At 44.4% G+C, this 26,345-nt stretch overlaps 1 protein-coding gene across 4 annotated transcripts in view; it reads right to left on the bottom strand.

Moving 5' to 3' along the window:
- Positions 1-26,345, bottom strand: part of gbe1b (glucan (1,4-alpha-), branching enzyme 1b) — a 600,154-nt gene that overhangs the window by 459,822 nt on the left and 113,987 nt on the right. For all 4 annotated transcript variants that reach the window (XM_041211102.1, XM_041211103.1, XM_041211105.1 and 1 more), the window contains exon 3: positions 10,139-10,254. In XM_041211102.1, the coding sequence (XP_041067036.1) occupies positions 10,139-10,254 (116 nt within the window). The remainder of the gene's footprint in view (positions 1-10,138; positions 10,255-26,345) is intronic.

The following is a 26,345-nucleotide window of genomic DNA, read 5'->3' as shown; positions in this document are numbered from 1 at the left end:
GAGATTGATAGGAGTCAGGTTGTGATAGTGATAGAGGTGTTAAGTTTGAGGTACAGGTAAATAAGTTAGATCTAACATTTGCATTTTTAGATAAGTTGAGAGTTTGCTTGAGTATCAACGGGGAATCAAAGGTCGCAAGAAACATGTTTGCATCATGCTGGAGTTCCATAGGTAAATAACAGTGGGGATATTATATCTTATTGACCCAAAAGCAAAGACAAGATGGGAACATGAAATATCTTATATTTGGAAGGGTTTGAGTTTCAAAAGCGTGTCAGAGCAATGGAATTGAGATGAAACGAGTAAAAAACGGTACTTTAAAGTTGCTGTTGAGCTAGAACTATACAGATAGTTGGAGATAGCTGGAGCTGTTTGAGCTATAGCTGGAGCTCTGGGCTGGGAGAGGACACAGTTTGAATCAACCACCCAGTCAAGCCAGAAAAGCTTTGGGCTGCAATAAGCAGTTTTAGTCTGAAGTGGATTCCACCGCATGGAAGAGGGTAGAGATCATGTGATACACCTTTATTGAAGCTACAGCAGTTTGCCTTGTGAAATATTGCTGGATTTCATAGCAGACATCTATAAGGGAGTGTTGTCTGGAAGGTATTTACTTTTGGGTTTGATCAAGTAGAGTGTTTTTGGGGGAATGATTTGTAAGACTAACCTTAATTGAGTAACTGTATTCTTTTATTCTTGTTAATAAATCCCAAAAGTGTTACTGGACCTCTTGCTGAGATTGGTATGCCTTCCTCTCAGTTTCAGAATACAAAAAAAAAAGGTTATGGTCCATAAGCCCAAGTTTTCCTCTGGGATTTGGTCTGCACAGCAATTAACACCGACTGTGGTCATAACACTATGGAAGTTATTCCCTACACCTCTCAGCCTTGCCACCACTCTTTTTTCCTTCAAGACGCTCCTTAAAGCCAACCTCCTCGATGAAAATTTTCCAGATATCCTAGCATCATCTTTCATGGCTCCATGTCATGCTTTGTCTGATGATTCTCCTCTGAAGCACCCTAGGACTTTTTTATTACGTTAAAGGTGTCCTATAAAAGTAAATTATCACTCTTGTTGCTGAACAATTACAGGATGCCTTTGAGGGTTGCTTCACTTTCTGCCTCCAGAGGCAAAGCTATTTCCTTAAGTCCAACAAGATATTCTAAGCACCACCAGTTTTTGATTGTTTTCACCCTGTGGGCTTGTACCAATACCTCGCAGATACTGGAGAAGGTACAAAGCCAGTGTCTGATTGAGAATGTGACTTTAGGGCAACCAAACTTGTCACAAACGTGCACTCAGTCCAATTTAAAAAAATTTATTCATGGGATGTGGACACCGCGGGCTAAGCCAGTCCAATGTTGCTGCCAGCATATAAATCTGTCCCGGAAAAAAAGCTACAGTAAATTTAGAACACTAGCAGCACAACACAGGGTTACCAGTTCCACCAGAAAGTGGTATGAAGCAAAGCGCAAAATAATTTGGTTAAAAGGAGTGTGTACGAAGGAAATCCACTAATCTGTTCCCAAAACTCAATCCACAGGAACTCCTTTTCAGGGCTTGTAAAGGCAAGACATTTATTCATAAGAATTCACCTTTGCATCTGCCCCCGTACCATCACTGGAGCGCTGCTATGGGCTACATTAGAGTGCTTTAGTTGGATTTTGGTGACAGAGGGAGTCTTAAAGGTTAATTTCCATCTAACATCCATTCTCTCTCTCATTTAGCAACTAACTAAAAGTTGCTCTTTGGATTCCAAGATGGTGAGTTTTAGTCCAGTTTTAAAACGGGTTATACAGGCTCTGATGGCAGCTGCAGCTAGTTAAATAGTTAACTGGCGTCAACAGATTTTCAGAAGCACAATTCAGATAGCATAAAAGCAATCCATCTACAATGTTGCTATTGTCTGCGCTGGAGCGCTGCTTTGGGCTGCATTAGAATACTTCAGTTGGAGTTTGGTGAGAGAGGGAGTTCGCTTTAGAGGGAAGGAGGGATCCTTTCATTTTCTACCTTTCCTCAGTAAGGAGAGCAGCGGCCTGGCTAAGTAGAATCTGGTGAGTATTTCTTCTGTCTTTGATATTTTCAAAACCAGAGGAAGTACAAGTAAAGGGAGTAATTTAATGGTAAGTCATAGCAGGGCAGCTCGGCCAAGTGGAATGCTCCTCCTGTGCGATGTGGGAAGTTAGGCACACTTCCAGTGTCCAGGCCAACCACATGTGCAGGAAGTGTCTCCAGCTGCAGCTACTCAGAATTCGTGTTTCAGAGCTGGACCTGCAGCTGGAGTCATTGTAGAGCATCTGCAAGGATGAGATCCTCTTGGATAGCACACACAATGAGGTGGTCACACTGCAGATAAAGACTGCACAGACAGAAAGGGAATGGGTGGCCGTCAGGCAGAGTAAAAGCACTAGGCAGGTAGTGTAGGACTCCTCTGGGTCCATCTCCCTCTCTAACAGATATTCCATTTTGGATACTGCTGGGGGAGATGGTTCCTCAGGGGAGTGCAGCAAGAACCAAGTCCGGAGCACCATGAGTGGCTCATGGGAGGGGGAGAAAAAAAAAGGGAGAAAAAAATACTGGGTGAAGAAAATAGTGGGAGAATAAGAGTCATAGGGGATTCTAGCCTAAGGGGAACAGATAGACATTTCTGCAGCTGCAGATGTGACACCAGGATGGTATGTTGCCTCCCTAGTGCCAGGGTGAAGGACGTCACTGAGCCAGCTGCAAGACCTTCTGAAGGGGGAGGTTGAACGACCAGAGGTAGTGGTCCATATCGGTACCAATGACATAGCTAAAAAGAGGGATGAGGTCCTGATGTAGGGAGCTAGGAAATAAAATACAAAGCAGGACCTCAAGGGGAGTAATCAGGATTACTCCCAGTTCCACATGCTAGCAAGGTGAGGAATAGGAGAGTAGACTAGATGAATGCATGGCTGGAGAGATGGTGCAGTAGGGAGGGATTTAGATGGCTGAGGCATTGAGGCCAAGTCTGGGGAAGATAGGAACTGTACAAGCTGTACGGGTTGTACCCCAGCAGGACCAGGGCCAATAACCTCACAATTTGTAGCACTGTAGGGGAGGGTTTAAACTAGATTGGCAAGGGATGGGAACTGAGCGGGGAGGCACAAGAGTGGGAAACAATAGACGCTTACAGCACAGGAGGCCGCCAATCGGACCATCATGTCCGCACTGGTCAATAAAGATCCGTATATACTAATCCCATTTTCCAGCACTTGGCCCAGAGCCCTGGAGGTTATAGCAATGCAATGAATACGTTCTTAAACGTTAAGGGAGTTTCTGACTCAACCACCCTTTCAGGCAGTTAGTTCCAGACTCCCAGCACTCTCCGGGTGAAAAGATTTCTCAATTCCCCTCCTCGCCTTCTACCTCTTACCTTAAATCTATGCCCCTGGCTAGTGGCCCCTCTGCTAATGGAAAAAAGGTGCCTTCCTATCCACTCTATCTATGCCCCTCATAATCTTATACACCTCTATCAGGTCCCCACTCAACGTCCACCACTAAAGGAAAGCAACCCCAGCCTTTCCGATCTTGCCTCACAGTTCAAACCCTCCAGCCCAGGCAGCATCCTGGTAAGTCTCCTCTACATCCTCTCCAGTGCAATCACATCCTTCCTATAATATGGTGACCAGAACTGCATGCAGCACTCCAGTTGTGGTCTAACCAGCGGTTTATACAGTTCCAGCATAACCTCCCTGCTCTTGTATTCTCTGCCTCAGCTATAAAGGCAAGCATCCCTTATGCCTTCTTAACCACCTTATCTATCCACCCTGCTACCTTCAGGGATATGTGGGTATGCACACCAAGTTTCCTCTGATCTTCAGTACTTTCCAGGATCCTACCATTCACAATGTAATCCCCTGCCTAGTTAGCCCTCCCCAAGTGCATTCTCTCATGCTTTTCCGGGTTAAATTCCATTGGCCACTGCTCTGCCCATCTGACCAGTCCACTGATATCCTCCTGCAGTTTACGGCTATCCTCCTTATTATTTACCACCCTAAGTCTCGAGTCATCCGTCAACTTCTTGACCATGTCCCCTATATTTAAGTCCAATCATTTATGTACACCACAAACAGCAAGGACCCCAGCACCAAGCCCTGCAGAACACCACCAGAAACAGACTTCCAGTCACAGAAACATCCCTCTACCATCACCCTCTGCTTCCTGCCTCTCAGCCAATTTTGGATCCACTTTGCCTTGGATCCCATGGGCTCTTAATTTCTTGACCAGTCTGCCATGAGGGACCTTATCAAAAGCCTTGTTGAAGTCCATGTAGACCACATCAAATGCATCACCTTCATCAACACTCCTAGTTACCTCCTCAAAAAATTCAATCACATTTGTCGAACATGACCTGCTCTGAACAAATCCATGCTGACTATCCCTGATTAATCAGTGTCTCTCCAAGCGTAGATATATTATCCTATGTTGCCTCTGCCTTCCGGACACATTTACTAAAGTTTTACCTTCTAATTCCATCTCAACTTCTCTCCCCTCTGAACTACTTTTTAGTAGATCCCATCCCCCTGCCAATTTCATTTAAATCCACCCCAACAGCATTAGGAAACCTCCTTGCAAAGATGTTGGTCCCGCTTCTGTTCAAATGCAACCCATCCAACTTGTACAGGTCCCACGTCCCCCAGAAACTGTCCCAATGCCCCAGGAATCTAAAGCCCTCCCCTCTTGCACCATCTCTTCAGCCACGCATTCATCTGCTCTATCCTTCTGTTCCTATACTCACTATTGCTTGACACCAGGAGCAATCTGGAGATTACTATCTTTGAAGTTCTGCTTTACAATTTCCTGCCTAACTCCCTGAAGTCTGCATGCAGAACCTCATTTCTCATCTTTCCTACATCATTGGTCCCAACATGGATCACAACCTCTGACTGTTGACCCTCCCCCTTTGGCATGCCCTGCAGCCATTCTGTGACATCCTTGAACCTAGTACCCAGGAGGCAACATACCATCCTGGAGTCAAGTCTACTCCCCTCACTATTGCCTTTCCACACTTCTTCCTACCCCCACTGAGCAGCTAGGCCACCCACAGTGCCATGGCCTTGGTTCTGTTTGGCCTCCAGAGAGGAGCCTTCACTCTCATAATTTTCCAAGGCCGAGAAATTGTTTGCAAGCGAGATGCACTTAGCGGATTCTCTCACTAGATGCCTGGGCCCCTTCTTTTGTCTGGTGGTGACCCATTCCATCTCTGCTTGCACTTTCTTAAGCTGCAGGATGACCACATCCTGAAACATGCTATAGCCACGAACCTCTCAGCCTCGTGAATGCACCGTGGTGCCCTGAGCTGCTGCGCAAGCTCCAAAACCCGGAGATCCAGTTGCTCCAGTCAGAGGCAACTCCTGCACAAATGGTCATCCAGGCTGCCAGGAGCATCTAGGATTTCCCACATAGCACAGGATGTGCAAATCGCGGGACTAAGCCCCCCTGGCATATTTTAAGTAAGGAAAATATGGACCCTTGTTATTCTTTTACCCTTACTCCTATTTGAGTAGAAACTTGATGCTAGATCCTTTAGACAGACGGGATCCCCTCGGTGCTGCTGACTTTTTTAATTCATTCACGGGATGTGGGCTTCGACGGCTGGGTCAGCATTTATTGCCCATCCCTAATTGCCCTTGAGAAGGTGGCGGTGAGCTGCCTTCTTGAACCGCTGCAGTCCATGTGGTGTAGGTACACCCACAGCGCTGTTAGGAAGAGAGTTCCAGGATTTTGACCCAGCGGCAGTGAAGGAATGGTGACATATTTCCAAGTCAAGATAGTGAGTGACTTGGAGGGGAACTTCCAGGTGGTGGTGTTCCCATCTATCTGCTGCCCTTGTCCTTCCAAGTGGCAGTGGCCATGGGGTTGGAGGGTGCTAAATAAGGAACCTTGGTGAATTCCTGCACTGCATCTTGTAGATGGTCACACTGCTGCAACTGTGCGTCGGTGGTGGAGGGAGTGAACGTTTGTGGATGTGGTGCCTATCAAGCATACTGCTTTGTCCTGGACAGTGTCCAGCTTCTTGAGCGTTGTTGGAGCTACACTCATCCAGGCAATTGGGGAGTATTCCATCACACTCCTGACTTGTGCCTTGTAGATGGTGGACAAGCTTTGGGGAGTTGAGTTACTCGTCACATGATTGCTAGTCTCTGACCTGCTCTCACCGTATTTATGTGGCTAGTCAAGTTCAGTTTCTGGTCAATAGTAACCCCCAGGATGTTGATAGTGGGAGATTCAGTGATCGTAATGCCATTGAACATCAAGGGGCAATGGATGGGTTCTCTCTTTTTGGAGATGGTTATTGCCTGACACTTGTGTGGCACGAACGTTACTTGACACCTGTCAGCCCAAGCCTAGATATCGTCCAGGTCTTGCTGCATTTGGACATGGACTGCTTCAGTGTCTGAGGAGTTGCGTATGGTGAACATTGTGCAATCATTAGTGAACATCCCCACTTCTGACCTTATGATGGAAGGAAGGTCATTGATGAAGCAGCTGAAGATGGTTGGGCTGAGGACACTACCCACAGGAACTCCTGATGTCCGGAGCTGAGATTACTGACCAACAACCACAACCATCTTCTTCTCTGCTAGGTATGACTCCGGCCAGCGGAGTGTTTTCCCTTTGATTCCCATGGACTCCAGTTTTGCTCGGGCTCCTTGATGCTCGGTCAAATGCCGCCTTAACGTCAAGGGCAGTCACTCTCACCTCACCCCGGGAGTTCTGCTCTTTTGTCCGTGTTTGAACCAAGGCTGTAATGAGGGCAGGAGCTGAGTGGCCCTGTCGCAACCCGAACTGGGCATCAGTGAGCAGGTTATTGCTAAACAAGTGCAGCTTGATAGCACTTTGGATGACCCCTTCCATTACTTTACTGATGATCGAGAGTAGATTGATGGGGCAGTAATTGGCCGGGTTGGATTTGTCCTGCTTTTTGTGTACAGGACAAACCTGGGCAATCTTCCACATAGCCAGGTTAGTGTTGTATCTGCACTGGAACAGCTTGGCTAGGGGCGCGGCACCTTCTGGGGCACAAGTCTCCAGCACTATTGCTGGACTATTATCAGGGCCATTGGCCTTTGCAGTACCCAGTGCCTTCAGCCGTTTCTTGATATCACGTGAAATGAATCGAATTGACTGTAGACTGGCATCTGTGATGCTGGGAATCTCCGGAGGAGGCCAAGATAGATCATCCACTCGCCACTTCTGGCTGAATATTGTAGCAAATGCTTTAGCCTTATCTTTTGCTGGGCTCCTCCGTCATTGAGGGTGGGGACATTTGTGGAGCCACTTCCTCCAGTGAGTTGTTTGATTGTCCACCACCATTCACGACTGGGTGTGGCAGGACTGCAGAGTTTAGATCTGATCTGTTGGTTGTGGAATCACTTAGCTCTGTGTATCACTTGCTGCTTATGCTGTCTGGCACACAAGAAGCCCTGTTTTATTGCTTCATCAGGTTGACAACTCATTTTTAGGTATGCCTGGGTTGATCCCTTGGCTTAATGGTAATGGTAGAGTGTGGGGTATGCTGGGCCTTGAGGTTACAGATTGTGTTCGAGTACAATTCTGCTGCTGACGATGGCCTACAGTGCCTCATGGATGTCCAGTCTTCCGAGTTGCTGGATCTGTTCGAAATCTATCCCATTTAGCATGGTGGTGGTGCTGCACAACACGATGGAGGGTATCCTCAACGTGAAGGTGGGAATTTGTCTTCGCAATGACTGTGCGGTGATCACTCCTACTGATTACTGTTATGGACGGGTGCATCTGAGGCAGGCAGGTTGATGAGGATGAAGTCAAGTATGTTTTTCCCTCCTGTGGGTTCACTAACCGCCTGCCGCAGACCCAGTCTAACAGCTATGTCATAGCCAGCTCAGTCAGTTGTGATGCTACCGAGCCACTTTCAGTGATGGGCATTGAAGTCCCCCACCCAGAATACATTCTGCACCCTTGCCATCCTCAATGCTTCCTCAAAGTAATGTTCAACATGGAGAAGCACTGATTCATCAGCTGAGGGAGGGCGGTACATGGTAATTAGCAGGCGGTTTCATGGGGTCCGGAGTCGATGTTGAGGACTCCCAGGGCAGCTCCCTCCTGACTGTATCGCCACCTCTGCTGAGTCTGTCCTGCCGGTGGGACAGGACATACCCAGGGATGGTGATGGTGGTGTCTGGGACATTATCTGTAAGATATGATTCCGTGAGGGTGACTACGTCAGGCTGCTGCTTGACTGGTCTGTGAGACAGCTCTCCCAATTTTGGCACTAGCCCACAGATGTTAGTCAGGAGGACTTTGCAGGGTTGACAGGGCTGTGAATGCCATTGTCGTTTCCGGTGCCTAGGTCAATGCCGGGTGGTCTGTCCGGTTTCATTCCTTTTTTGTGTCTTTGCGGCGGTCTGTTACAGCTGAGTGGCTTGCTAGGCCATTTAAGAGTCAACCTCATCACTGTGGGTCTGGAGTCCTATGTAGGCCAGACTAGGTAAGGACGGCAAACTTCCTTCCCTAAAAGGACCTTAGTGAACCAGATGGGTTTTTACAACAATTGACAATGGTCATGGACTTTTAATTCCAGATTCTTATTGAATTCAAATTCCATCATCTACCATGGCTGGATTCGAACCTGAGTCCCCAGAGCATTACCCTGGGTCTCTGGATTACTAGACCAGCGACAATGCTACTCCGCCATCGCCTCCCCCCTGCCGGTCCCAGGGTCCTCCTCTCGCACTCCCTCTAGGTGCTGTTGACTGCCTGACCCAGGGTCCCTACTCGCATTCTCCTTGAGGTGCTGCTGACTGCCTGTCCCGGGATCCTCCTTTCTCACTCTCCTCTCACAAAGATAGGAGAGGAGGACAGAAATGAAGAAAGCAAAAGTGGAAGACAGGGGAAACAAGAGCTAGCAGCAAAGAGAACCATAGTGCAAAAATAGAATAAAAATATTGAAAAGGCAAATCTATATCTAAATGCACGCAGCATTTGCAATAAGATAAACTAATTAACAGCGCAAATAGATGTAAACAGGTACGATACGATTACGATAACGGAGACATGTCTGCAGGGTGACCAAGGCTGGGAAGCAACTGAGATGAGGAGAAACTCCTTTATTCAGAAGGAGGTGAATCTGGAATTCTCTACGACAATTCACTGAATATATTTAAGGAGGAAATAGATTTCTGGACTCTAAAGGCAGAGCGCGTGGGAGTTTGGCGTTAAGATAGAGCAGCCATGATCACATTGAATGGCGGAGCAGGGTCCAAGGGTCGAATGATCAGCTCCTGCTCCTATTTTTTATGTTTCATCACTTGTTAGCAGTGAGGCAGAGGCCCATCCCAATTAGCAAGAGTGGACAAGTCTTAGGTGAGAGAAGTTATTGGGGGTTTGGGGGGGTGGTGGAGGACACTTCCTCACACACAGGTTAACCAACACATTACCAGTTAAGGGTGGCCCGAGACCAGCAACAGGCTAGATGCAATATGGGAGGAAACTTAAGTGTTGGGATTAGGAATATAGGAACAGGAAAAGGCCATTCAGCACTTGTTATGCAATTCAATGAATGTACAGCTGATCTGTATTTTAACTCAAGGGACCTGTATTCCATAACTCTATCCTTGCCTAACAAAAATTGATCCATCTTGGTCTTGGAAGCTCCAACTGACCCCAGACTCAACTTTTTTTTTTGGTGGGTGGGGAGGGTGGACCAGATATCCACTGCCCTTTGTGCGGAAAAATGCTTTCCTTCCCCGAAGTTAGCCATAGTCACAAACTGTCCTTCACCTAGAATGTTCAAAACTCCCTTCAAGTAACCACAACTGCAAGTTGAGGAGCCTCTTAGGCTGTGGGGTCACCAAGTGTAAATCAACAGTTGATCACTTTGCAGAACAGAGCTACTGGAAAAATTAGTTGGCCTTTTCACACACAAAAAATTAAGCTACCTGTACAACAACTGCTGTCCTTATACTGAATTCACTGTCTCCCTCTTCTCCACAACCCTACATTAGGGAAAAGCTACTTGATATGAAAAAACACTGTTTTGCAAATAAGCAACGAGAAAAATATCCTAAAATAACAAAGGCATTTATTGGTGTTGAAAACATTACTCTTTTCAAGTAAAATTACATTGTAAAATGCTCACCTTTAGCTTGGATCCATGGCGGATTGGGGATGAACCATCCAGACACCGTGGGATGTAGAGTTCCCATTTTCCATACTGCAACTGCTTGAAATGATGTGAATTGGAATTCCAGTCATCTAGAGAAAAAGTAGAGTTTTACCACAATTGGGTCTCACAGAATTTTTATATGATTATCAAAAGACTTAAATGAACTGCCCAAAACCCACAGTGCAGGTACAACCAAGGTGGATCGGGAGGCAATGGCATAGTGATATTGTCGCTGGATTAGTAATCCAGAGACTCAGGGTAATGCTCTGGGGGTCTGGGTTCGATTCCCACCGTGGCAGATGGTGGAATTTGAATTCAATAAAAATCTGGAATTAAAAGGCTAAATATAACCATGAAACCATTGTCGATTGTTGGAAAAACCCACCTGGTTCACTAATGTCCTTTAGGGAAGGAAATCTGCTGTCCTTACCTGGTCTTGCCCACATGTGACTCTAGACCCACAGCAATGTGGTTGACTCTTAAATGCCCTCTGAACAATTAGGGATGGGCAATGAAATGCTGGCCTAGTCAGTGATGCCCACATCCCATGAATGAATTTAAATAAAGAGCAGGAGAGAAGGCAGGGGTAGACAAGAAGCAAAGACTGAGTGATGTCAGGCTTCGTTCATAAAGACTCTAGGCGTCAGCAGTGGTTCAATAGGTAACACTCTTGCATCCAAGTCAAAAATTTGTCCTCTTCCAGAGGGGGAGGTGATTGCACTGGCAATGATGCCGGCCTAGGCGAATGTTTTGGCGGTAGCAGTTCAAATCCTTCCAAGGCGGCTGGTGGAATTTAAAATCAATGAATCAAGACTGGAATTAAAAAAACTACAGTAACGGTGACCATGAAACCAATGTCGATTGTCGTGAAAACCTATCTGATTCACTAGTGTCCTTTCGGGAAGGAAATCTGCTGTCTGGCATACATGTAGCTCCAAATCCACAGCAATATGGTTGACTTTTAACTGCCCTCTGAAATGGCCTAAGCAAGCCACTACAAAGTCTATAGAAAGGAATGAAACTGGACAGATAATCTGGCATCGACCCAGATACCTGAAATATCAATAGCAAGCCTGGTCCTGGCAACTCTGCAAAGCCCTCATTACTAACATCTGGGGGCTTGTGCCAAAATTGGAAAGCTGTCCCATAGACCAGTCAAACAACTGCCTGACATAGTCATCCTCACAGAATCGTACCTAATGTCCCAGGCACCACCATCACCATCCCTGGGTATGTCCTGTCCCACCAGCAGGACAGACCCAGCAGAGGTAACGACACAGTGGTATACAGCCGGGACAGAGTTGCCCCGGGAGCTCTCAATATTGGCTCCAGACCCCATGAATTCTCATGGCATCAGGTGAAACATGGGCAAGGAAACCTCCTGCTGATTACCACCTACCCTTAGCTGACGATACAGTACTCCTCCATGTTGAACACCACTTGGAGGAAGCACTGAGGCTGGCAAGGGCAAAGTAGGTACTCTGGTTGAGGGCTTCAATATCTATCACCAAGGGTAGCTCGGTAGCACCACCACTGACTGAGCTGGCTGAGCTCTAAAGGACATAGCTGCTAGACTGGGTTCTACAGCAGGTGGTCAGGGAGCCAAGAGGCAAAAACCCAACTGTTCTCGTCCTTACCACTCTACCTGATGCAGATGCACCTGTCCACAATTATACTGGCAGGAGTGACCACTACGCAGTCCTTGTGGGGTCAAAGTCCTGTCTTCATATTGAGGATACCCTCCATCGTGTGGTGTGGCCTGGCACTACCACCATGCTAAATGGGGCAGATTTCAAACAGATCCAACAACTCAAACTGGGCATCCATGAAGCCCTGTGGACCATCAGCAGCAGCAAAATCATATACAACTACAAACTGTAACCTCATGGCCTGGCATATCTCCCACTCTACCATTGCCATCAAGTCAGGGAATCAAACCTGGTTCAATGAAGAGTGAAGGAGAGTATGACCGGAGGAGCACCAGGCATTCCTATAAATGAGGTGTCACCCTAGTGAAGCTACAACACAGGACTACTTGCATGCCAAACAACCTAAACAGCAAGCAATAGATTGAGCTAAGCAATTCCATAACCAACAGATCAGAACTAAGCTCTACAGTCCTGCCATGTCCAGTCATGAATGGCGGTGGGCAATTAACTAACTGGAGGAGGAGGCTCCACTTCTGAATGTGCTAAACGGCCTTCTCCTGCTCCTATATTCCTAATCCTAACAATTATGCTTCCTCCCATATTGCATCTAGCCAAATAAGTCCTGTTGCTGGTCTCGATCCACCCTTAGCTGGTAACGTGTTGGTTAACTGGCGTGTGCGAAAGTGTCCTGCATCCTCTTCTCCCCAACCCCCAATAAATTCTCTCACCGAAGTTTTGTCCACTCTTGCCAATTGGGATGGACCACTGTCTCTCTGCCTTACTGCTAACAAATGATGAAATACCCTCATCCTCAATGATCTGGGAGGTCAGCACATCAGTGCAGAAGACTAGGCTGAAGCATTTGAAACAATCTTCAGCCAGAAGTGCCGAGTGGATGATCCATCTCGGCCTCCTCCTGAGGTCACCAGTATCTCAGATGCCAGTCTTCAGCCAATTCAATTCACTCCACGTGATATCAAGAAACAGCTGAAAGCACTGGATACTGCAAAGGGCCCTGAACAATATCCAGCAATAGTGCTGAACACTTGTGCTCCAGAACTAGTTACACTCTGGCTATGTGGAAAACTGACCAGGTATGTCCTATAAACAAAAGGCAGGACAAATCCAACCCAGCCAATTACTGTCCCATCAGTCTACTCTCAACCATTAGCAAAGCAATGGAAGGTTTCACCAGAGCCACTCAGCTCCTGACCCCATTAAAACTTTGGTCCAACATGGGCAAAAGATCTGAACTCAAGAGGTGAGGTGGGAGTGACTGCCCTTGGCATCAAGGCAGCATTTGTCCGATTCAAAATTGGAGTCAATGGGAATCGGGGGAAAACTCTCACTGGTTGGAGTCATAGGATAGGAAGATGGTTGTGGCATTTGGAGGTGAGTCATCTCAGTCCTGGGACATCGCTTCAGGAGTTCCTCAGGGTAGTGTCCTAGGCTCAACCATCTTCAGTTGCTTCATCAATGACCTTACCCCCATCATAAAGTCAGAAGTGGAGATGTTCGCTGATGATTACACAATGTTCAGCACCATTCACAACTCCTCAGATACTGCAGCAAGACCTTTTTTGTTTATTTGTTTGTGGGGTGTGCGTGTCGCCGACTATTGCCCTAATGATTTAAGAGTCAACCATATTGCTGTGGGTCTGGAGTCACATGTAGGCCAGGCCAGGTAAGGACAGCAGATTTCCTTCCCTAAAGGACATTACTGAACCAGACGGCATTTTACTGCAAAAGTTTTAAAAGACTTTTAATTCCAGTTTTTAATTAAATTTAAATTCCACCGTCTGCCATGGTGGCATTTGAATACGGGTCCCCAGAACATTATTCTGGGTCCCTGGATTACCACTGCCTCCCCTGGACAATATTCAGGCTTGGGCTGATAAGTGGCAAGTAACATTTGCGCCACACAAGTGCTGGGCAATGACCGTCTCCAACAAGAGAGAATCCAACCATTTTCTGTCATAATTCATTACCATCATTAAATCCCCCACTAATAACATCCAGCAGGTTACCATTGGTCAGGAACTGAACTGGACCGGCCATATAGATGCCGTGGCTACAAAAGCAGAGGCTGGGAATTTAGCTGTAACTAACACCTCCTGACTCCCCAAAGCCTGTGCACCATCTACAAGGCACAAGTCAGGAGTGTGATGGAATACTCCCCACTTGCCTGGATGAGCGCAGCTCCAACAACACTCAAGAAGCTCGACACCAGGACAAAGCAGCCCACTTTACTGGCACCCCATCCACCACATTCAACATTCATTCCCTCCACCATTGATATACAGTGGTAGCAATGTCTACCATCTATATGATGCGCTGTAGTAAGTCACCAAGACTCCTTCGATAGCACCTTTCAAACTCGCGACCTCTAGCACCTAAAAGGGCTAGGGCAAAAGATGCATGGGAACACCATCAACTGCAAGTTCCTCTCCAAGCCAAACATCATCCTGACTTGGAACTAATCGCCTGTCACTGGGTCAAACTCCTATTACTCCCTCCCCAACAGCACCAAGGGTGTACCTACACCACATGGACTGCAACGGTTCAAGAAGGCAGCTCACTACCACCTTCACAAGGACAATTAGGGATGGGCAATAAAAATGTTAGCCTAGCCAGCAATCTCCACATCCCATGGAAGGCGAATAAAAAGGCTTGAGCATTCAGTACAGTACTGAAGTGGGTGCTATCTTTCAGATGAGACACTAAACTGATGTCCCATTTACCCCATTTTTGAAAGCACAGGAGAGATTCAGTGGTAAACAGTTGAAGGGATATTTCAAAATACGTATTTCTGTGGTTAACTAAAAAAGTTAAAGACTGTATCAAACGTAAAGAAAAAGCATATAGTTACACAAAGACAGGGGACAGGTCAAAAGATTGCAAAGAATATAATGAACAGCAAAGAAAGGCAAAAAGATTAATAAGAAGCGAAAAATTAGAGTACAAGAGAAAATTAGCTAGTAATATAAAGACAGATAGGAAGAGTTGCTATAGATATTTAAATAAGAAAAGAATTAACCCAGAAAGCATTGGTCGTATAGAAAGTGCATCTGGGGAACTGATAAGGGAAAGTAGGGAGATGGCGGATGAGTTAAGTATTTTGCTTCATACTTCACTATAGAGGATGCAAGTAACATCCCGGAAATAGCTGTAAATCATGAAATGGAAGGGAGGGAGGAACTCAGAAAAATTACAATCACCAGAGAAGTGGTATTGAGAAAATTGTTGGGGTTATGGGCTGGCAAATCCCCAGGACCGGACAGACTTCACCCTAAAGTCTTGAAAGAAGTGGCCAGTGAGATAGTTGATGCACTGGTTTTAATTATCCAAAATTCCCTAGATTTGGGACGGTTCCATTAGACTGGAAAATAGCAAATATAATTTTATTGTTCAAAAGGGGAGGGAGACAGAAAGCGGGAAACTTCATGCCAGTTAGCTTAACATCTTTATGGAGAAAATTTAGAAGCTATTATTAAAGATGTAATGGCAGGGTACTTAGAAAAATTCAAGACAATTAGATAGAGTCAACATTGTTTTATAAAAGGGAAATTATGTTTAACCAATTTATTGGAGTTCTTTGAAGGTGTCACATGTGCTGTGGATAAAGCGGAACTGGTGGGTGTACTGTGCTTAGTTTTCCAGAAGGCATTTGATATAAGTGCCACATCAAAGGTTACTGTGGAAAATAAAAGCTCACGGTGTAGGAGGTAACATATTGGCATGGATAGATAATTGGCTAGCTCACAGGAAGCAGCGAGTTGGCATAAAATGGGTCTTTTTTTCTGGTTGGCAGGGTGTGACAAGTGGTGAGCCACAGAGATCACCGTTGGGGCCTCAACTTTTTACAATTTATATAAATGGCTTGGATGAGGGACTGAAGGAACAGTTGCTAAATTTGCTGATGATAGATAGAAAAGTCAATTGTGAAGAGAATGTAAGGAGGCTACAAAGTGATATAGCCAGGTTAAATGAGTGGGCAAATAATCTGGCAAATGGAGTTTAATGTGGCAAATGTAAAATTGTTCATTTTGGCAGAAAGAATGAAAAAGCTTATTATCTAAATGGTGTGAGTGTGCAGAGCTCTGAGATGAAGAGCTATTTGGGTGTCCTAGTGAATGAATCACAAAAGGCTACTACGCAGGTACAGCAAGTAATTACAAATCTAAAGAATGTTATCATTCATTGAGGGGAATTGATTACAAAAGTAGGGAGATTATGCTTCAGTTGTACAGGGCACTGGTGAGACCACATCTGGAGCATTATGTACAGTAATCGTCTCCTTATTTAAGGGAAGATATAAGTGCGTTAGCAGTTTAGGGAAAGTTTATTAAACTAATACCAGGAATGGGCAGGTTGTCTTATGAGGAAAGGTTGGACAGGTTGAGCTTGTATCCGCTGGAATTTAGAAGAGTAAGAGGTGATTTGACCGAAACCTTTAAAATCCTGAGGGGTCTTGACAGGGTGAATGTGGAGAGGATGTTTCCTCTTGTGGGAGAGTCTAGAACTAGGGGTCACTGTTTAAAAATAAGGGGTCACTCATTTTAAGACAGATGAGAATTTTTTTCTCTTGCGGGTTGAGTGTCTTTAGAGTTCTCTTCTTCAATAGGCAGTGGAAGCACAGTCTTTCAATATTTTTAAAGGTAAAGCTAGATAAATTCTTGATTAACAAGGGGTGAAAGGTTATTGTGGGTAGGCAGGAATCTGAGGTTGAGGTTACAATCAGATCAGCCATGATCTTATTGAATGGCAGAGCAGGCTTGAAGGGCCGAATGGCCTACTCCTGCTCCTAATTCATATGTTTGTATGTCTGTTTGCTCCCTGGTGTCTTGGCTAACACTGATCCCTCAGCTAACATCACCAATACAGATAATCTGGCCATTATTGCATTGCTACTTATAAAATGTTGCTGATAGTAAATTGGCTGTCACATTTCCTATCAAGTGACTCCACTTCAAAGGGGTTTATTGGCCATAAAATGCTTTGTTCCTTTTTTTTCCCCTTAGAGAAGGAAGGACAGCTGAAGAGAATAATTATAAAAGAGTGAAACAAGAGAGGCCAGACAGAATGAGACAAAAACAACATTTGCAGAGTCTGGAAACACTTCAGGTTACTGGAAAACTCTTGTTGGACTTGGCACTGAAATTCATCTCCATCTCTCCAAAATTCTTGTTCAAAATCTGTGACAATGGAACAATTTCCAAAACTGCATAAGTTGCAATTCTTGAAATTGTGTGTAGCAATTCTACAATCACAGCCACTTCGATGCATAACCTATGCTGTCCTCTGAGCCCATACTCCAGCAGCAATGGCTTTTCCAAGCCAGGTCAGTCCTTTTCTCAGTGTTCTAAAACAATCGTCAACAGTTTACTGATTATGAGATTAAGGATGAAAAAACGTCCCACTGGCACACACTTGGCATTTAGAACAGTTCCGTATGTAAATTTCAGGCTTTTAACATTTGAAAGGCAAACGTTTTCTTCAAAATAATTATGAAATCTTATGGCACAGGAGGAGGCCATTCTGTCCATCCTGCCTGTGATGGCTCTTTAAAAGAGCAATGCAATTACTCCCACTCACATCTGTGCTATTCACATCTATTCTAAGGGGAATTGGATACATACTCGAACAGGGAAAAATTTACATGGCCATAAGGAAAGCACAGATGTGAGTGGGAGTAATTGCATTGCTCTTTTAAAGAGCCATCACAGGCAGGATGGACAGAATGGCCTCCTTCTGTGCCATAAGATTTCATAATTATTTTGAAGAAAACGTTTGCCTTTCAAATGTTAAAAGCCTGAAATTTACATATGGAACTGATCTAAATACCAAGTGTGTGGCAGTGGGATGTTTTTTCAACAATCACATCCCAAATCAGCTTATTCTTACACAGCATTGCTCACATAAACACAAGAATTGGGCTTCAGCAGCAGAGGCTGAATGTAGGGAAAGAGGGAGGAGACCAAAACCATAGTTGAGTTTTTAAATGGTGGCTTCTGAAAGCAGGAAAGGAGGTAACAGAGCAAGGCAGATCTTGTAACAAGTTCCAGGGAGCAAGGCACAGTTGCCAAGAAATCAGCGTCCAATCATGGGGATGAGAAAATAGGGAACAAGCAGCAGTGCGGTTAGGAATTAGTGATGGAGTAAATCTCAAACTACAATACAGTGTGGCTGTGGAGAGATTAAAGACCAGGAGAATGGCTCTGAAATCAACCTGAGAGAGCATATATTGCCAGTGTTGCTTCAGAAGAACAGGGTCTGCATGGGGAGGGTTCAGGTCGCAGAACTCTAGATGCGCAGAAACGTATGAAGAGTAGAAGGAGGGAGGTCAGCATGGGGAGGGATTGAGCTCTCTATTCACATCATGAAGGAGGAATGGAACGGATAGAGGAAAGGGGAGGCATTTACAGGCAATTTTAGAAAGATTCAAAAACAGCAACTTGGTATGAGCCAAGGAGTAGAGGTGAATATTCAAGAGCTGGGATGAAGCGAGTTGAGGGAATAGATAGCGGGCAGTTAAAAGGAGATATATGATGAGACCTGAGGTAGGGAGAAACTACAGAGTGCAGTGGTAAGAAAAAGCAAAGCAGCGAGGGAGTTGAGAAGTCCTTGAATACAAACCATATGAGCTCCTCCTTTAACAGTCAAAATAAAGATGGAGGGTGGAAGGTCAGGCAGTTTGTGAAGGAGGAGTTTGGCACTTGTTCTGATGCTTCAGGATGGGCCTGGAAGAACTTGAGGACTTGGAACTCTCATTTCAGGTACAGATAGCTACAACACTGGCATCTACCCTGCTTTGTGGAAAATTGCCCAGGTGTGTCCTGTACGTAAAAAGCAGGACAAATCCAACCCGGCCAATTACCGCCCCATCAGTCTACTCTCGATCATCAGTAAAGTAATGGAAGGATCATCAACAGTGCTATCAAGCGGCAATTGCTTAGCAATAACCTGTTCGCTGACACGCAGTTTGGGTTCCCCCAGGGCCACTCAGCTCCTGATCTCATTACAGCCTTGGTTCAAACATGAACAGAAGAGCTGAACTCCCGAACTGAGGTGGGAGTGACTGCCCTTGACATCAAGGTAGCATCTGACCGAGCATGGCATCAAGGAGCCCTAACAAAACTAGAGTCAATTGGAAAATTCTCCTCTGGTTGGAGTCATATCTGGCACAAAGGAAGATGGTTGTTGTTGTTGGAGATCAGCCATTTCAGCTCCAGGACATCACTGCAGAAGCTCCTCAGTGTAGTGTCCTCGACCCAACCATCTTCAGCTGCTTCATCAATGACTTTCCTTCCATCATAAGGTCAGAAGTGGGGATATTCGCTGATGATTGCACAATGTTCAGCACCATTCGCAACTCCTCAGATACTGAAGCAGTCCATGTCCAAATGCAGTAAGACCTGGACAATATCAAGGCTTTGGGTGACAAGTGGCAAGTAACATTCACGCCACACAAGTGCCGGGCAAAGACCATCTCCAACAACAGAAAATCCAACCATCGTCCCTTGATGTTGAATGGCACTACCTGCCTTGAAAGATTTATCTACATAAATGCCTGTTCCTGCAGCCCCTTGAAAATTGTACCTTTTAGTTGAAATTGCCTCACATTCTTCCGACCAAAATCCATCGCTTCATACTTTGTTAATGTTGATCTATCATATGTCTGTCCATTCCAGTAATCTGTGTTCTCCTCAAATCAGTACTAGCGTCTTCATTGTTTACTATATTTTCAAGTTTTATACCATCTTGAAACTTTGAAATTTGACCCAAGCCCAGCTCATTATGATGCCAAAAAGAGCAGCGATCCTGAAACCAACGTTGGTGCATACCACTGCATACTACCCTCTAGTCTGAAAACAACTACTCACCACCACACTCTGCCATCTGTCCCATAGCCAATTTTGAATCTACAGTCCCTTTAATTCCATTGACTTTATCAACAAATTTATAATGTGGTACTTTGTCAAACTGCTTATGAAAGTCCACAAACACAACATCAGTCTCACTGTCTTCAATAATCCTCTCCATTACTTCAGAAAGAAATGAGATAGCAAGATCATGGAGAAAAGTTAAGGAGTCTCCTAAAGCTTACTTAAGGCGGTGAGTTTTTTGGAGGATTTTGGAGAGCGCATTGAAGCAGAGGGGTTTGAGAAGAGAATCCCAGAATAAGGGGGCTAATGATAGGGTAAAAGGACATGGACACAGAGAAGGGTTCACAGTGAGACCAGAGCTCGGGAGGTTACAGTTAGGAAAGCAATGGAGGGACTTAAACTCAGGATGAGAATTTTAAATTCAAGATACAGTGGGACAGAAGCCGAAGTAGGTTCACTAGAACATGAGCAGGCAAGGCTTGGTGCGGGGTCAGACACAGGTAGCAACATTTTGGGTGAAATTAAGTTTAATAAGATGCAGGATGATGGACCAGTCAGGGGAGTACTGGGTAAATGAGAATGGAGGAAGAAAAGGCATGGAAGAGGAATTCAGGGCCAAATGAGCTGAGTGGGTACAGAAGTGAGCACTATTGCTAACTTAATAGAAGTGAGCCTTTATGATCAAAAGGATCAAGACACAAAAATTCAGGTCTGGGTTGAACAGGACACCTTAGTCACAAACATTCTGACACACTAATGCAGAAGTGGATGGAATTTGTGGTGAAGGTGAACTCTGTGTTGGGGGCAGCACACGATGGTTTTGATCTTCCCAATGTTTTATCTGAAGGTAAAAGAGACATAACTGTTTGTTATAATCATACTAGTTCAAGACGACTTGGTGGTTACACATAATGTTACCAACAGACAACATGTAGATAAGAATGAGAAAAGGGAGGGCAGGGTTAGATCCTTGGAAACTCCACAGGTGATGGTACTGTGGTGCGTGAAAAGCTATTATTAGGGATACTCTGGACAGTTAAAAATGGAACCATATGAGGTCAATCACATCAAGCTGGATAGCAGAAGATGAAATTCAATGCATATTGAAGTAATTAATTTTGTTAAGAAGAATAAAGAGAGGCAATTTGAACTAAATGATATAATTTTAAAGCAGGCGCAGCAACAAAGAGACCTATCTGCATAAATCCGTTGAAGGTGGCAGGCCAATGTTATTAAAAGCATATGGGAGCCTTGGCTTCATTAATTCAGGAATAGAGTACAAAAGCAAAGGAGTTATGCTAAACCTTTATAAATCACTTACTGGGCCTCAGCTGGAATTGCATGTTCAATTCTGGACATCACATTTTAGGAGAATGTCAAGCCTTGGAGAGGGCTTGGAGGAGATTTACTAGAATGGTACCGGGGTGAGATACTTCAGTTGTGTGGAGGGACTGGATGGCTGGATGTGCTCCCCTTAAAGCACAAAAGATTAGGAGAAGATTTGATTGAGGTGTTTAAAATCATGAGTGGTTTTGAGGAAGGGAACATAGAGAATCAGTTTCAAATGGCAGAAGGTGCGGTAACCAGAAGGCATAGACTTAAGATGATAGGCAAAGGAGCCAGAGGCAGCATAAGGAAATTTTCTTCACACAGCAAGTTGTTTTGACCTGGAATGCAGTGCCTGAAAGGGTGGTAGAAACAAATTCAATTGTAATATTCAATAGCGAACTGGATAAATACTTAGAGTAAAAATTTACAGGCTATAGGGAAAGAGCAGGGGAGTAGAACCTATTGGATAGCTTTTTCAAAGAGCCAGGATGGCCTGAATAGTCCACGTTGCATCATTCTACAACTCTAGGTGGTGTTGGAGGAGAATGGTGTGGTCAACTATGTCAAAGACTGCAGAGAGTTGAGGAAGATGAGATGGGGGAAATGCAACATAGTCACAAAGAATACCATTTATGACATTGGTTAGGACACCACGAGGAAGAATGGTAGCAGAAACTGGATTGAGTTTGTATAATCAGCTGCTTCATCACAGTAGGAGGAAAGATAAAAAGAACACAAGATCCAAGTTTGTTATAGATTTCCAAACATTTGGCTGAGGAGCAGCTCTGTGAAAAAATCGAAGTAATAACGTATGGTTCTTTAGAGAAAGGAATAAAATTCAAATTCTACTATTCGATTCTCTGACTTCACAGTTCAGTATTTTAACAAAGTCAATTAATCATCAGCCCCCAATGTTGTTCTTTCTTATAAATTAGTATCAATGCAACCCTTGTCTACCTTATCAATCTGAATATTGTACATAATGCTGATAGGACTGGATGAAAATGGGCAGAAGAGGCACATGTGTAGCAGAAGTGTCAACATGGAGTGACTGGGCAGAACAGCTCATTTGTGCTATATGTTCTATACTTTTATAGGCAAATTGAAATATTTTTAATAGCATGAGATAGATTTTTTTGCAACCTTTTTCAATGCAATGACTGTCTCTGTATACACAGTATTTTTTAAAACTTATTCTTTCACGGGATGTGGGCAACACTGGCTATACCAGCATTTTTATTGCCCATCTCGAATTGCCCTTGAGAACGTCGTCTTCTTGAACCGCTGTGGTCCAGGTGACAAAGGGACACCCACAGTGCTTTTGTGAAGGGAGTTCCAGGATTTTGACCCAGTGACAGTGAAGGAACTGCAATATCGTGCCAAGTCAGGATGTTATGTTGGAGAGGAACTTCCAAGTGGTGGTGTTACAATGCATCAGCTGCCCTTCTCCTTCTAGCTGATAGAGGTCACGGGTTTGGAAGGTGCCGTTGAAGAAGCCTTGGTGAGCTGCCGCAGTGCATCTTGTAGATGGTACACACTGCTGCTACTGTTCATCAGTAGCAGACAGATTAATGTTTAAGGTGGTGCATGGGGTGCCAATCAAGCAAGCTGCTTTGTCCTGGATGGTGTCAAGCGCCTTGAGTGTTGTTAGAGCTGCACTCATCCAGGCAAGCGGAATGTATTTCATGACACTCCTGACTTGTGTCTCATGGCTTTGAGGAGTCAGGAGGCGAGTTACTTGCACAGGATTCACAGCCTCTGACCTGCTTTAGTGTTTATATGGCTAGTCCGTATTCAGTTTCTGGTTAATGATAACCCCCTGGATGTTGATAGTGGGAGATTCAGCAATGGTAATGTCATTGAATGTCAAAGGGAGCTGATTTGATTTTGTCTTGTTGGAGATGGTCATTACCTGGCACTTTAGTGGCACGAATGTTACTTGCATCTTTAGAAAGATTCTTTGAAAGGAGGCCTCAACTTAACAACGCTGTGTACCATCATAGGCAACCACTGTCCCTGTTCTGCTTTTAAAACTGTGCTGGCTCCCAAAAAAGCACCACCAAATTTTTACTATAATGTAAGTAGCTACAACGCCAAAAGTGATTGCGTAGGCAGAAAATGTTCCCAGAATGAAGACGGATTCATAAAGAAATAAAACACTCATCAGTATTGAACAAAAGAAAGCCACTTACATCAAAATCAATACAAACAAGCCTTGTGTTGAGTGAGTGTGTTGGTCTTGTAGGAAACAGTGAAGCCATATCTCCAAGGACATGTACAACATAATCTTTAAGGCACTTGTGACAGCAAGTTTTTTTTAAATTTTCAAATCTTGTAGTAGTCAGCATGTTTAGGTAATGGTAGAATGAGCTCCTCAGATGGCTAAAATTGGTCAATGCTCGACCTTAGCTTTAACTAGGCTGGTTAAGCTTGGTCCATCTCTCTTAAGTCAGCTACCTTTACCAATATATTGGCAAGGTAAGCTACATTTGGCAAGAGGAATCTTTGGTGGAGTGGGGCGCCAGGTGAGATAAGTGTGAAAGAAAGCAGAGATAGCCATTCAGCCCATCATGCCTGTGCTGGGCCTTTAATAGAGCTGGCTAATCCTGACGTTATCCTTGCACCATATTCCTTATTTTATATATATATATCCAATTCCTTTTATAGTCTCTGCTGCTGGCAGCCTCTTGAAACAAAGCATACTAGCTCTAACTTACAGCACTATCCCATATCAAATAGCCTGCTGACATTCATTACCTGGTCCCACACATGATGTTGTCAATTTGATGCAGTGCCAAGACCAGCTCATGCCCATGAAACTGTAAGCTAATCAAACAGCAAGCAGAGCTCTTCGTCAGAGGAGTTTGGTTTGAATAGAGGCAGGTGCCAAGTGTGCTGCTCCAAAGATCAGCGTTGGGAGCCTGACATTTACAGAAATGACTCGTATTCATAAGGTCAAATGTGAAATGATAAAATTCAGATGAAACAAAACTACTGTCACCCTGATTAAACTACAAAATGAGTATTGCTGGAAAAAAGAAGAGACCTGCTGTCCAAACTTTTCATCTTGCACTCATCAGGGCAGGCACAAGTAATAAGCCATAGAGATCAAGTACAAAAAAATTTAAGCTGCTGCATGAATTCACACTATTCAACACCATTTATGACTTCTCAAATACTGAAGCAGTCTGTGTCCACAGGCAGCAAGGTCTGGACAAAACTCAGGCTTACACAGTCAAGGGCAAGGAACATTCAAGCCAGACAACAGCATGAATCTAACCATTTCCCCTTGATGTTCAATGGCATTAGCATTACTGAATCCCCTACTGTCAACATCCTGAGGGGTTAACATTGACCAGAAACTGAACTGAACCAGCCACATATTATATTGTGGCTGTAAGATCAGGTTAGTGGTTGGAAATTCTGCAGCATGTAACTCACCTTCTAACTCCCCAAAGCCGGTCTACCATCTACAAGACACAAGCCAGGAGTAACAATACTTCAGGAGAAATTTAACAGCCACTGGAATTATAAAGGAGAGCCATTACACACTTACCTGGATGAGTACAGCTCCAATAACACTTGAGAAGCTCAACACCATCCAAGACAAAGCAGCCTGCTTGACCGGCACCCCATCCACCACTTTAAACATTAATTTCATCCACCACCAAAGCACAGTGCTACTGCAGCTCACCAAACCTCCTTCAACAGCACCTCCCAACCTGTGATCTCTATCCCCAAGACAGACCAGGGCAGATACATGTAAACACCACCATCTGGAAGTTCCCCCACCAAGTCCCACACCATCCTGACATGAAAATATATCGCTGTTCCTTCACTGTTGCTAGCTCAAAATCCTGGAACTCCCTTCCTAACAGCATGGACTGCAGCAGCTCAAGAAGGCAGCTCACCACCACCACCTTCTCAAAGGGCAGTAACGGACAGGGAATAAATGCTGGACTTACCAATGACACATCCCATGAAGGAATAAAAAGAGATATGGGATGGTGCCAGAGTACTGAAGGACTGCAAAAAAAGTACATTTGTTTAAAAATGAGAAAGCTAAACCAAGCAATTATAGGGCAGTTTAATGCTGTTGGTGGGGTTGCTCTTAGTAACAGTAGTAACAATACTTCAGGAGAAATTTAACAGCCACTGGAATTATAAAGGAGAGTCATTACACACTAAAAAGGGCAATTTTGACAAACTTAACTGAGTTTTTAGATAGGGCAACAGAGGATGGAGGGCAGTGCTGCTGATGTCACATATAATCAACTTTTCAAAACATTTGATAAAGTAACACATTTGTTAACAAATTTGGACTTGGAGATACAGGATAAAATTTCAAAAGGTGCAGAAGGCGTGATACCTGGAAGTCTAGCAAACAGCCAGGAAGATAGCAATAGACTTCATGAGGACATTGACAGGTTGATAAGATGGGTGAATCAACAGCTGACGAAATTCAACACAGTAAAGTGTGATGTGATGCATTTGTTAGGAAGAATAGGGAGAGAAATCCAAGCTAAATAGTACATTATCAGAGGAATGCACGGACAGAGAGAACCGAGAGTGTTGATGCACAGATTTTGGAAGGTGGCAGGACAAGTTATCAAAGCAATAAATAATGTAAAAGCAAAATAATGCGGATGCTGAAAATCTGAAATAGAAACAGAAAATGCCAGAAAAACTCAGCAGGTCTGGCAGCATCTGTGGAGAAAGAAACTGAGTTAACATTTCAAGTCTGTATGACTCCTCTTCAGAGCTAAAGATGACTGGGAAAAGAACCAGCGGTGGCATGAGGAAAAACATTTTTACACAATGACTGGTTAGGACTTGGAATGTACTGCCTGATAGAATTGTGGAAACAGATTCAACAGGAGCTTTCAAAAGGAAACTGGACAAGTTCTTCAATTGCAGAGATATGGGCAAGTGGAACTGAGTTATTCTTTTAAAAAGCTGGTGTAGACTAAATGGGCAGAATGGCCTCCTTCTCTGCGATACTCCTCTTATGATTCTATAAATGCATTTTGGAAGAACACTACTTCAAACTAAACCATGGTAGTGACTGATCTGCATTGCAAATCCATCAACCTGCCTTGGGTTTCATATCCTGGCAAAAATCTATCAGTCGTGGACTTCGAATTATGAATTAAGTGAGCGTCCACCACTTTTTACGTGGCAAAGTTCCACAGTTCTATCACAATTCGTACGAAGAATGTTGCGTTACTTTTCTCCTGAATGGTCTGGATCTGATTTTTAAGGTTATGCCCCCTTGCCCTAGACTCATCCACCAGCAAAAAGAAAGATTCTACCTAC

This window comes from Carcharodon carcharias, chromosome 18 (assembly GCF_017639515.1).
Source record: "Carcharodon carcharias isolate sCarCar2 chromosome 18, sCarCar2.pri, whole genome shotgun sequence".
NCBI lineage: Eukaryota > Metazoa > Chordata > Chondrichthyes > Lamniformes > Lamnidae > Carcharodon > Carcharodon carcharias.
Note: the sequence above shows the minus strand (reverse complement) of the source record. Positions and strands in the feature narration are given on the sequence as shown.